The sequence below is a fragment of the Manis pentadactyla genome, chromosome X (assembly GCF_030020395.1).
Source record: "Manis pentadactyla isolate mManPen7 chromosome X, mManPen7.hap1, whole genome shotgun sequence".
Lineage (NCBI taxonomy): Eukaryota > Metazoa > Chordata > Mammalia > Pholidota > Manidae > Manis > Manis pentadactyla.
The window spans coordinates 29917661-29931826 of record NC_080038.1 but is presented as its reverse complement, the minus strand read 5'-3'; the positions used below and the strand labels follow the sequence as shown (position 1 = coordinate 29931826).

General features: G+C 36.9%; 1 protein-coding gene across 1 annotated transcript in view; it reads right to left on the bottom strand.

Annotated features, from left to right (window-relative positions):
* Positions 1-14166, bottom strand: part of CFAP47 (cilia and flagella associated protein 47) — a 510608-nt gene that overhangs the window by 446709 nt on the left and 49733 nt on the right. Inside the window, exons 14-15 of the mRNA XM_057495502.1 lie at positions 3633-3849; positions 3078-3319 (exon numbers count right to left, since the gene is read on the bottom strand). Coding sequence (XP_057351485.1) covers positions 3078-3319; positions 3633-3849 — 459 coding nt within the window. The remainder of the gene's footprint in view (positions 1-3077; positions 3320-3632; positions 3850-14166) is intronic.

Sequence of the window (14166 nt, the reverse complement as noted above, 5' to 3'; positions counted from 1 at the left end):
ATCCACGTTGAGAGGTCAGCTTGACATGAGGACTTCCCCTGCAGCCAGCACGGCTATCTCCTTTTCTCCAAGAACACTATGCGTGTCAGGACACAGAGGAAATCAAATGGACGGCTGCATAGAGCAAGGCTGGGATTGGCAGGGCAGTGACATGGCCAAGCAGTGAGAGCCATGAGAAAGACAGTGAGCCCAAACTGATGAAGGCGAGTTTGAGGACTGAAGCGGAAGACAACAAGGATGAAAACGAGATGGAACAAACAGAAACACGAACGCTTACCTAATGAAGAAGCCAAATTGGCTTGCCTTAAATCACTAAGAACAAATTAGAAGAAACACGAACACTATCTAATGAAGAAGCCAAATTAGAAGCAAATTCTATCTTAGTAAACACTTTTCAAAAATATTATTATATGAATATTCTAACCACCAATAGGAAAATGACATAAGAAAACCGTACATATACAAATTATGCACACTTTCTTCAATGCTATATGAAATAGATTTCAGTATTGTATCTTTTGTGTTCAAAAAAGTCAAAAGTACTTAAAGGCTAATGGATGGTGTTACTCATACAACCACTGTATTTGGAATTAAGTATCTTTGTGTTTTGTGCTTTAAAACATGCAAGGCGTGTTAGCCACAACCCAAAGAAAAGTAAATACTAAAATCATCTATATAAAAATGAGAATTCTAAAGATCATGAGAAGCCTATCTGGTGAACCACTTTATACTATTATAATTCCACTTCACTTTTGACAAACTAAGCATCATGACTGCATTTCCAATGGCAGCTACAAGGGGGAAGCCCAGGCAATTCAGCCCTGGATGGGATGGAGAAGTACAAGGAAAAGTGCCATTCTCTGTGCTTCCCAGACACTCTTGGTGCCATTTCACAGGCTTGGTCAGAACCTGGAGCTGGAATGCAGATACTGTAACTACCACTGTTTGATAACTGTTCCAAAGAACTGGAGGAGGCAATCTAGAATCTCTGAAATAGGCACAAACACTTTCTCTTTCTTCTCTGATTGTTCACTCAGCTTTTTTCTAGATTAGGGCAGGACTCAGTATTACCAGTATTAATAATAAAAAAAGAGCTTCGCCAAATGAATCTGCTAAATAATGATGGAAGTATACCTTGAATGCTTAGTAAATTATAATCTGGAACTGTGTTAAGTTCTGAACTGTGTTAAGTCAACCCAGGTGAATAAAAAGATTAAATACGGCTATAGTGATGATCTCCAACCCTAATGAAGGGACAACCCTATTCTTCCACGGTATACACCCACCTATACATCCACCCTAAAATTAAGTGAATTTAAATTAATACTTAAGCTTGTTTATAACACTCCCTGTTACACTGATAGTTACATAAAAATTATGATTTGGAAATGACTGATTCTTAAAAGAAAGTACACCTAAGGCAAGAGTTCTACAAACCAGAGCTCCTCTATGATCTGAAATACGGTCTATTTAGATCCCAAGTGATAACTATTCCTAAATTAGAGATAAAGAGGGAGGGAGGGCAAAGGGAAGGGAAGAAGAAGAAAAGAGGGAGGGAAAGAGACAGTGAAGGAAGTAGGGAGCAAGGAACTGATAGTGCGGATGGATGGCAAGATGCATGATACACTGCTATTATTCTGAGGACACTTGCAAGGAAAAAAATAAGTCAAACAGAATTAGCAAATTTTCATAATCAAATAGCTATCTACTTATTTGGCACCTACCATTTGCCAGTCACTATAGAAGAAGTTTTTCCATGTACTCTTTATGAGAATATCAGTCTCCCTACTTCACAAATAAGGAAAGTAGTGCTTATAGAGTACCTTTTTCAAGATCACAAATCTAGTGAGAAGCTAAGAGTAGTTTTAAAATCAGGTCTATGTAACTCCAAAGTTTGTTTTACTTTCCGTTCATGCAGAAGTGGACTTCAGCTAGTCCTAAAGCACCACATGAATCGCTGCAGATACAAAGATACAGATTTTTCCATCTCACTGGAAAGGCATGACATGTCCATAAAACAAAGACACTATATTGATCATTCAACTTCTAACCTGCCCTTTTATTTCTTCACATAATAGCCTGCATCCTCATGAGGTCTTCATACCACATCACAATGATATTTGCCAAATCTGACAAGCTATTAGATAAGTGGAAAGTTTAATAGTTACCAGGGCTCAGTTCTTATAATAGGTATATCATGTTAGATTTCAGGAAATGGCAGAAACAAGGTTAAGAGGAAAATTAGCAAATATGAGGAACCAAATTTACTGCTTAATGAAAACAGCCAATCTGAGATTACTTGCTATTAATTTAAAAAATCATTATTTAAAAATACAGTTTTAAGATCTAAATTTTATTAATTGGGTTTTATTACCTGTTTCAAATAATGACTATAAAAAATTTGAGGATCCTTCTAAAAGAATTCACAATCTAAGAAAATCTAAGTCATTCTGAATCAGATTTTACCACCATCATCAAACTAAAACTAAAACAAAATACTGTGTTCATCAGCATCTGTGATAGTTTCATCTGTGAACTTGGTCAGGCTGCAGTACACAGTGGTTTGGTCAAACATCAGTCTAGATGCTACTATGAAAGTATTTTTTTAGATACGATTAATGTTTAAATCAATAGGCTTTGAGTAAAGCAGATTTTTCTCCGTAATGTGGGCGGGCCTCATCCATTTAGCTGAAGGTCTGAAGAGAAAAGCTGAGGTTCCTTTGGATTCAAGACCACAGCATGATGCTTCCCGGGGTCTCCAGCCTGCCAACTGCCCTTGAAGACTTCAAACTGCCAGCCCACACAATTATATGTGCCAATCCTTTAAAATCTTTCTCTCTCTGTATAGATACATTTCTTTTTGCTCCTATTTCTCTGGAGAAGCCTGACTAATACAGGATCCATATTTTAAAATCAAATATATGTACTTAAGTATGTAAAAATAAATGCCCCATTGACCACATCTGATTTATTTCTGTTTTTCACACCCTTGTGTAATATACATTCAATAAATGATTGATGCCTAAATACATGAATAAACGAGTGTCTAAAATCAAACAAACAGAATGAACTATTACCTTTAGCTGGATGAATGGAAAATGCCATCCCTCTTCCTGTGTTTACTGGTTGCCATTCAAACTGGGGAAAATAATTATGATGATTATGTAACCTAACTGTTCCCCTAAAACATGTTTTCATCGAGGAACCGTGCGGTCTCAATACTAGCTCATGAGAAGATAGCTCAAGTTTTACTGGAATGACAACTGCCGTCACCAGGATGTGCCCACTGGGTATACCATTCACTGTAAAGCTGAAAGCCCTGTAACACAGTAAAAACATCCAAACTTAACCAAGACTAGCTATTTGCAATTACAGAATTCAATTACACATAAAAATGCATATCCTATAAACATTCACAATTAATTCTTAGTAAGCATACATCAAAATAATTATGAATGATAATCAGACTACCACTGAAATATGAAACTACAAACCTACAAATTGGTGCACATATAATTACTATGTTCTGGGACCAAACACAATATATACTGAAATTACTGGGGCAAATACATACATATTCTACAAAAGCACACTTTGATTCTAGCATATAAAAATTCAAAAATATATCTTACTTCCAAAATTTTCCAATGGTTGGAGAGTCAAATACCATTGAAATATGAGTACTAGCTGTAGGTGGAACCACATATGAAAACTGCTTGGTTTTCTGAAGTTCTTCCAAATCAATATCTAATTGGATCAAAATATGCATAGGTAGCATATTAATAACATGCAGTAGATGAGTATTTGTGGAGTTCACACAAACTTCACCAAAATTAAGGACAGAGGGCCCTGAAAAAATGAAAAGCAAGTTATTAAGTTCAGTGTTGGCAAATGTGTTCATTTATTTCAGTTTTCATACTGTATTTCGACCAATTAGTTTGTAGAAAATGGTACCTAGAAAATTATCAACCAGACAAATTAAATGTCTATAATATAATGTTTGGAGATTGTCAGCTAACATTCAATATAAATTACACTGGCCAACACCCTCACCATTCTCATGAATACATGTATGTTCACTTATCCAGAATGCACGGAAATGGGTAATTTTCCCATGACTTATTCCTTACATTTTCCCCTTTAAATACCAAACACTTTTATAACAATTTTAATAACTATGCCTTGCCCTGCTTTAACAGTTTGATTTAATTACAACTGATGTAGAGTAAGCTGCATGTTTAACGTGTAGAATTTCTTAAGTGTTGACGTATGTAGACACCTGTGAAATAATCACAAAGAAAGTAGACCTACATTGCTTCAAAAAGTTTTCTTGTGCCCCTTTATATTCTCTCCCTCCCATCATCCTCCATACTCCCCTTTCCCAGACAATCACTTACCTGCTTTATGTCACTACAGATCAGTTTGCATTTTCTAGAGTTTAATGAGAGGGGAAAAATATAGCACGTGCAGTTTGGCTCTGATTTCTTTCACCAAGTAAATTCCCTAGAGATTCACTCATCTCATGTGCCAACAGTCCATTCCTTTATATATTAAGTGGTAGTTCATTACAGGTGAATGTTAATCTATTGTCTGTTGACTGACACTCAGATGGTTTTCAAGTACCGGCCATTACAGTTTAAGGTGCTGAGACATTTGTGCCAAAGTATTTGTTTGAATATATGCTTTCATTTCTTTTGGATAAATATTTAGGAGTGGCATGGATGGATCATATGGTAGATGCATGTTTAAATGTATAAGAAACTTCCAAACTGTTCTCAAGTGGTGGTAAAATTTCCCGTTCCACTAGTAATGTACAAGAGTCCCAGTTCCCCCTCATTTTTGGCATCAATTCAAATGATGAGTTTGGGGTTTGTTTTTTTTTTAACTTTTGACATTCTAATAGATTTGTAGTTGTATAGTTGTATCTCCTGGTGGTTTTGTGTTTCCCTAACAAATAACGATGTTGTACATCTCTCCATGTATTTATTTGTCATTTGTATATTGTTGTTGATGAAGTATCTGCTCAACTCTTTTGTCTATTTTTCAATTGGGTTGTTTTCTTAAAATTGAGTCTGTCTCAAAAGTTTTATATACACTCTGCTTGCAATTCTCTCATCAGATAGGTAATTTACAAATATTTTCTCAGTCTATGGCTTCCTTTCATCCTCTTTTCAGCTGCTTTTGAATAAGCTTTTAAATTCCATCAGTTCCAATTTATCCATTTGTTCTTTTATGGATCATATTTTTTGGGTCATATCTAAGAGTTTTTTGCTTTCCCCATGGTCACAGATATTTTGTCCTATGCTTCCTTCTACAAGGGATGAAGCATGTAGCTTATGATCTATATTTATTTAGTTTTGGCACATAATACAAGGTATGGATACAAACTCTGCTTTTCTTTTTCTTTTTGTTATGAGGTTCATATGCACCAGTGCTAATTACTGAAACAATCCTTTCTGCACTGCATTATCTTTGTACCTTTGTCAAAATTCAGTTGTCCAGTATGCGCAGGCCTATTCCTAAACCCTCATTTAGGTTTCATTGATCTATGTGTCTATATTTATGGCAATACCACACTATTTTTTTGATTGCTGTAACTTTGTAAGTCTTGAAATCAGGTGATGTTTTATCTCCAACTTGTTTTTCTTTTTCAAAATTGTTTTGACTACTGTAATTACTTTGTGCCTTTATCTGAGTTTTTAAATGGACCTGTCAATTTGTACAAAAGATCTTGATGGGGGACTCTCTTGTCCCCTCCCGGCGTGAGCCGGGAGCTCTGTCCTTTCACTTTATCACTAAATAAAAGACTACCTTGTTCTCCTAAAAAAATATATATATATATATTGATGTGATTTTGATCAGAACTGTGTTGAATCTGTAGAGCATATGGATCATTTTTTATATCTTCTGTGTCTCTGCATAACTTTTTGAATATAAAGAATACAGCTGTAACAACTGTTTCAATGTCCTTGTTGGATACTTCTAACATATATATATCCCTGTTGGTTAGGTTTAATTGATCAACTGTTCTCCTTGTAATGGGTTGTGTTTTCCTCCCTTTTTATGCCTAGTAATCTATGTTTGGATATCAGATACTGTAAATATTATCTCATTAAGTGCTGGATATTTTTCATATTCCTATGAGTATTCTTGAGCTATGTTCCAGGAGGAAGTTACTTTGAAAAAGATCAATCCTTCCAGGTCTTGCCTTTATGAAAGTTACCCAGGTCCACAGTAGTGCTCTGAATAGTAATTATTTTTTACTACTGAGGTAAGAACTTCCTAAATACTCTGCCCCAATGCCCTAGGAGTTAAGAGGGTTTTTTTTTTTCTGGTCTGCCTGGGTATTTTCACTCACTATTATGATGCCTGTATGATTACTGTATGATTTTATAGTCCTTTTTAATGGTTTTTTTCCCTCACTTTAGTTTTCCTCACACCCATGAGCAGACTGGCATTTTTTCAGAATAACTGAGGGAAACCTTGGCAGAACACGAGTTCTCTTTGCACACAGCTCTTTCCTATCCTATACTCTCTTCTCCTGAGTTCTGGTTCTCAAACAAGTATCCTCATCTGAAGAATTCTATCAAGTTCTTCCGGGTTCCATCTCTCTGTGCAGTGGACCAGAAATTCTCTGACAGCAATAAGCCTGGGTAAGGCTTCCTAGATTTTGTTTCCTGTCAGCTATCACTCACCTTCATTGCCTGATACCCAGTGTCTTGAAAGTGCTTATCTTATATACATTTTGTCTGTTGTTTTTGGTTGTTTCAGACAGATGCGTGAATTTGGGCCTTGTTAATCCAATTTGAACAGAAGTTGAAGTTGCTTTGCCTTCTTAAACTGAGTTGATAAGTTAAACTTTATGAATGCATTAGAGCCTGTTACAATGAATATTACTTGCCATATGCTTAAAAGGATCTTTGTTCCCTATCTGAACAATGGAGACCTCAGACTGAGAATCCAGAATCTGGGGCCAGACAAGGTGGTCAGGTGGGTCTGATGAACATGTTATAGAGCATGGTGACTCAAAAACCACTGTAAAGGGAGAAAGCTGGTGTCAGGTTCAAACATTCATTTCTGGTCTCCACAGGGTAAATGCAGACAGACTCAGCACAACAAAACAGGAACTAAGTATGAGGAAACACAAAGCATAGCAAGATGTCCTGACATTCTGAATCCCTGGCCAAAGCAATGCTTTTGGTGTTGGTGACCTCCCTCCCCAAGAAGGATAGGATCTGGAGAGGGGAGCAGTCTGGTTTGAGTAAGAACACTCTTTCCCGCCTGCCTGACCATTATCCACAATGAAATCTTGGCCATTGCATTTTAGTTTTTATGCCTCTTTCATCATGATAAAGCTATTAAGCCACAATTATCTGTGTGGCTGTTTTCCAGCCCCTTACAAAAGAGAATAGCAATGTATTTAATAACTACAGCAGATTTTAGAGTGATACATCTCTTTCATAGTTCAAGTTTATTTCCAGACAAACTGAGTATACACAGTCCATTGTACTCTTCTAATTACGAATAAAAATGTTGACAAAATCTTTAAAGTAACTATCAGAACCCTTTGAAAAGTAAGAAAAGAAAATGGACTGCCTAGGGACTTCAGAAATAGAGGTATGAACCTTTGATGAATTTCTCTGGGTTATTATCTTAGCCTGGGAACTAGAGCAGCCTGCAACCCATGCTCTCTACCCCAAGATCTGAGAAGAGGACGGCCTTATAGGACCAAACCCTTTTGACTATACCTTCCCTGTTACAGGAAAACACCATGAAAGAACATGAAAGAAGGTGACCCCCTCAACACCAGGTGCTGAAAAGACAGTGGAGTAAAGGCCTGTTAACCATCCCTGCCCTGCACTAAGGCTAACAAGAGGCAGTGCCCCTCTTCCTTTGGACCAGGCACTTATGAGACTGTAGGATGGAGTTCTATTGACTACCACCACCCTACACTAACAGAGGTAGTCATAACATTCCCTTCCCTCCTCACTTGGCCCTTCACAGTCCATGAGATGAAGACCTGCTCACCAAAGCTACCTTGTACTAAAAAAGCAGCAATGAAATAGACATTTGTACTACAGCACAATCTCATAACATAGTACTCAAAATGTCAAGGATATAAACCAAAATTACTCTTCATACCAAGAATCAGAAAAAGCTCGAAGACACCAAGATTGAGATGACACATGTTGGGATTACTTGACAGGAGTTTTAAAGGAAGCTATTATAAAAATGAGAGAATAAGCAATTACAAATACTCTTGAAATAAATGGAAAAAGAATTTCAGTAAAGAAATAGAATATTCAAAGAAGAACTAGGTGGAAATCCTAAAATTTAAAAACACAGCAAGTAAAATAGAAAACCAATAGAAAACAGAATGAGATGACAGAAGAACAAAGTTGGTGAACCTGAAGAAGTATCAGCAGAATTTATACAATCTGGGAAAAACAGATCGTACAAAAATTAAGAGAGTCTGAGACCTGCGGAATAAAGCAACAGGTCTAAAATTCATGTAATTGGAGTTCTAGAATGAGAGGGCAAAAGTGGTGGTGGGGAGCTGGAAAAATATTTGAAGAAATAGGGCTGGAAAATGTCCAAATTTAGCAAAAAATGTAAATCTTCAGATTCTAGATGCTCAGTGAAATTCAATAGGATAAACATAAAAAAAAAAACATGCCCAGAGTTTTGAAAACTTTTAAGAACTAAAGAATAACTTTTGAAAGTTTATAAAGACAAAGAAAAGATCTTGAATGCCATTCCAAGATCCTGACATATCAATATTTACATCACATATAAATGATACAAACACACCAATTAAAAAAGAGATTGTCAGAATGGATTAAAAAACTACTATATTCTGTCCACGGGAAACTTACATCAAATGTAATAACATAGTAAGTCAAAAGTAAGAACAAAGTAAAAAGATAAACAATTCAGTGACTAAACAAAAGGAAGTTGTAATAGCTACGTCGATACCAGACAAAGAACATTTCACAGCAAAGAAAATGACCAGGGACAAAGAGGGACATTACACAGTGATAAATGAGACAAAGAAGACATAATAATCTTGGCCAAGAAGACATAATAGTCTTTTTTTTTAATTTTATTTTGGTAACATTAATCTACAATTACATGAAGAATATTATGTTTACTAGGCTCCCCCCTTCACCAAGTCCCCCCAACATCCCCGTTCACAGTCACTGTCCATCAACATAGTAAGATGCTGTAAAATCACTACTTGTCTTGTCTGTGTTGCACAGCCCTCCCCGTGCCCCCACACACACTATACATGCTAATCGTAATGCCCTCTTTCTTTTTTTCCCGCCCTTATCCCTCCCTTCCCACCCATCCTCCCCAGTCCCTTTCCCTTTGGTAACTATTAGTCCATTCTTGGGTTCTGTGCTTCTGCTGCTGTTTTGTTCCTTCAGTTTTCTTTTGTTCTTATACTCCACATATGAGTGAAATCATTTGGTACTTGTCTTTCTCCAACTGGCTTATTTCACTGAGCATAATACCCTCTAGCTCCATCCATGTTGTTGTGAATGGTAGGATTTGTTTTTTTCTTATGGCTGAGTAATATTCCATTGTGTATATGTACCACATCTTCTTTATCCATTCATCTATCGATGGACATTTAGGTTGCTTCCATATCTTGGCTATTGTAAATAGTGCAGTGATAAACATAGGGTGCATCTGTCTTTTTCAAACTGGAGTGCTGCATTCTTAGGGTAAATTCCAAGAAGTGGAATTCCTGGGTCAAATGGTATTTCTATTTTGAGCATTTTGAGGAACCTCCATACTGCTTTCAACAATGGTTGAACTAATTTACATTCCCACCAGCAGTGTAGGAGGGTTCCCCTTTCTCCACAACCACGCCAACATTTGTTGTTGTTTGTCTTTTGCATGGTAGCCATCCTTGCTGGTGTGAGATGATATCTCATTGTGGTTTTAATTTGCATTTCTCTGATGACAAGCGATGTGGAGCATCTTTTCATGTGTCTGTTGGCCATCTGAATTTCTTCTTTAGAGAACTGTCTATTCAGCTCCTCTGCCCATTTTTTAATTGGATTATTTGCTTTTTGTTTGTTGAGGTGTGTGAGCTCTTTATATATTTTCGATGTCAACCCTTTATCGGATCTGTCATTTACGAATATATTCTCCCATACTGTACGATACCTTTTGTTCTATTGATGGTGCCCTTTGCTGTACAGAAGCTTTTCAGCTTGATATAGTCCCATTTGTTCATTTTTGCGTTTGTTTCCCTTGCCCGGGGAGATATGTTCAAGAAGAGGTCACTCATGTTTATGTCTAAGAGATTTTTGCCTATGTTTTTTTCTAAGAGTTTTATGGTTTCATAACTTACATTCAAGTCTTTGATCCATTTGGAGTTTACTTTTGTGTATGGGGTTAGACAGTGATCCAGTTTCATTCTCTTACATGTAGCTTTCCAGTTTTGCCAGCACCATCTGTTGAAGAGACTGTCATTTCCCCATTGTATGTCCATGGCTCCTTTATCAAATATTAATTGGCCATGTATGTTTGGGTTAATGTCTGGATTCTCTAGTCTGTTCTACTGGTCTGTGGCTCTGTTCTTGTGCCAGTACCAAATTGTCTTGATTACTGTGGATTTGTAGTAGAGCTTGAAGTTGGGGAATGAGATCCACCCCACTTTATTCTTCCTTCTCAGGATTGCTTTCGCTATTCGGGGTCTTTGGTGTTTCCATATGAATTTTTGAACTATTTGTTCCAGTTCATTGAAGAATGCTGTTGGTAGTTTGACAGGGATTGCATCAAATCTGTATATTGCTTTGGGCAGGATGGCCATTCTGACGATATTAATTCTTCCTAGCCAGGAGCATGGGATGAGTTTCCATTTGTTAGTGACCTCTTCAATTTCTCTTCAGAGTGTCTTATAGTTTTCAGGGTATAGGTCTTTCACTTCCTTGGTTAGGTTTATTACTAGGTATTTTATTCTTTTTGATGCTACTGTGAATGGAATTATCTTCCTGATTTCTCTTTCTACTAGTTTATTGTTAGTGTATAGGAAAGCCACAGATTTCTAAGTGTTAATTATGTATCCTGCAACTTTGCTGAATTCCGATATTAGCTCTAGTAGTTTTGGAGTGGAGTGTTTAGGGTTTTTTATGTACAGTATCATGACATCTGCAAATAGTGACAGTTTAACTTCTTCTTTACCAATCTGAATTCCTTGTATTTCTTTGTTTTGTCTAATTGCTGTGGCTAGGACCTCCAGTACTATGTTGAATAACAGTGGGGAGAGTGGACATCTCTGTCTTGTTCCCGATGACAGAGGAAAAGCTATCAGCTTCTCGCTGTTCAGTATGATGTTGGCTGTGGGTTTATCATATATGGCCTTTATTATGTTGAGGTACTTGCCCTCTATACCCATTTTGTTGAGAGTTTTTATCATGAATGGATGTTGAATTTTATTGAATGCTTCTTCAGCATCTATGGAGATGATCATGTGGTTTTTGTCTTTCTTTTTGTTGATGTGGTGGATGATGTTGATGGATTTTCGAATGTTGTAACATCCTTGCATCCCTGGGATGAATCCCACTTGGTCATGGTGTACGATCCTTTTGATGTATTTTTGAATTCGGTTTGCTAATATTTTGTTCAGTATTTTTGCATCTACGTTCATCAGGGCTATTGCTCTGTAGTTTTATTTTTTGGTGGGGTTTTTGTCTGGTTTTGGTATTAGGATAATGTTGGCTTCATAGAATGAGTTTGGGAGTATTCCCTCCTCTTCTATTGTTTGGAAAACTTTAAAGAGAATGGGTATTATGTCTTCTCTGTATGTCTGATAAAATTCCGAGGTAAATCCATGTGGCCCGGGGATTTTGTTCTTGGGTAGTTTTTTGATTACCACTTCAATTTCATTGCTGGTAATTAGTCTATTTAGATTTTCTGTTTCTTTATGGGTCAATCTTGGAAGGTTGTAGTTTTCTAGGAAGTTGTCTGTTTCTCCTAGGTTTCCCAGCTTGTTAGCATGTAGGTTTTCATAGTACTCTCTAATAATTCTTTGTATTTCTGTGGTGTGTGTCGTGATTTTTCCTTTCTCGTTTCTGATACTGTTGATTTGTGTTGACTCTCTTTGCCTCTTAATAAATCTGGCTAGAGGATTATCTATTTTGTTTATTTTCTCGAAGAACCAGCTCTTGGTTTCATTGATTTTTGCTATTGTTTTATTCTTCTCAATTTTATTTATTTCTTCTCTGATCTTTATTATGTCCCTCCTTCTGCTGACCTTAGGCCTCATTTGTTCTTCTTTTTCCAATTTCGATAATTGTGACATTAGACCATTCATTTGGGATTTTTCTTCCTTCTTTAAATATGCCTGGATTGCTGTATACTTTCCTCTTAAGACTGCTTTTGCTGTATCCCACAGTAGTTGGGGCTTTGTGTTGTTGTCGTTTGTTTCCATATATTGCTGGATCTCCATTTTGATTTGGTCATTGATCCATTGATTATTTAGGAGTGTGTTGTTAAGCCTCCATGTGTTTGTGAGCATTTTTACTTTCTTTGTACAATTTATTTCTAGTTTTATGCCTTTGTGGTCTGAAAAGTTGGTTGGTAGGATTTCAACCTTTTGGAATTTACTGAGGCTGTTTTTGTGGCCTAGTATGTGGTCTGTTCTGGAGAATGTTCCATGTGCACTTGAGAAGAATGCGTATCCTGTTGCTTTTGGATGTTGAGTTCTATAGATGTCTATTAGGTCCATCTGTTCTAGTGAGTTGTTCAGGGCCTCTGTGTCCTTACTTATTTTCTGTCTGGTGGATCTGTCCATTGGAGTGAGTGGTGTGTTGAAGTCTTCCAGAATGAATGCATTGCATTCTATTTTCTCCTTTAGTTCTGTTAGTATTTGTTTCAGATATGTCGGTGCTCCTGTATTGGGTGCATATATATTGATAATGGTTATATCCTCTTGTTGGACTGATCCCTTTATCATTATGTAATGTCCTTCTTTATCTTTTGTTACTTTCTTTATTTTGAAGTCTGTTTTGTCTGATACTAGTATTGCAACACCTGCTTTTTTCTCTCTGTTGTTTGCATGAAATATCTTTTTCCATCCCTTGACTTTAAGTCTGTGCATGTCTTTGGGATTGAGGTGAGTCTCTTGCAAGCAGCATATAGATGGATGTTGCTTTTTTATCCATTCTATTACTCTGTGTCTTTTGATTGGTGCATTCAGTCCATTTACATTTAGGGTGATTATTGAAACGTATGTACTTTTTGCCATTGCAGGCTTTAAGTTTGTGGTTATCAAAGTTCAAGGTTAGCTTCTTTACTATCTTACTGTCTAACTTAACTTGCTTATTTAGCTAATATAAACGGTCTGATGATTCTTCATTTCTTTCCCTTCTTATTCCTCCTCCTCCCTTCTTCATATGTCGGGTGTTTTGTTCTGTGCTCTTTTTAGGAGTGCTCCCATCTAGAGCAGTCCCTGTAAGATGCCCTGTCGAGGTTGTTTGTGGGAGGCAAATTCCCTCAACTTTTGCTTGTATGGGAATTGTTTAATCCCTCCTTCATATTTAAATGATATTCGTGCTGGATACAGTAGTCTTGGTTTGAGGCCCTTCTGTTTCATTGCATTAAGTATATCATGCCATTCTCTTCTGGCCTGTAGAGTTTCTGTTGAGAAGTCTGATGATAGCCTGATGGGTTTTCCTTTGTAGGTGACCTTTTTTTTTTCTCTCTGGCTGCCTTTAATACTTTGTCCTTGTCTTTGATCTTTACCATTTTAATTATTATGTGTCTTGGTGTTGCCCTCCTTGGATCCCTTGTCATAGGAGTTCTGTGTACCTCTGTGTTCTGAGAGGCCACTTCCTCCCCTAGTTTGGGGAAGTTTTCAGCAATTATTTCTTCAAAGACACTTTCTATCCCTTTTTCTCTCTCTTCTTCCTCTGTTATCCCTATAATGCAGATATCATTCCATTTCGATTGGTCACACAGTTCTCTTAAAATTCTTTCATTCCTGGAGATCCTTTTATCTCTCTCTGCATCAGCTTCTCTGCGTTCCTGGTCTCTGTTTTCTAGTCCATTAATGGTCTCTTGCATCTCGTCCATTCTGTTTTGAAGTCCATCCAGAGCTTGTTTTATTTCTGTATTCTCCCTCCTTAGTTCTTGCATATTTCTCTGCAAGTC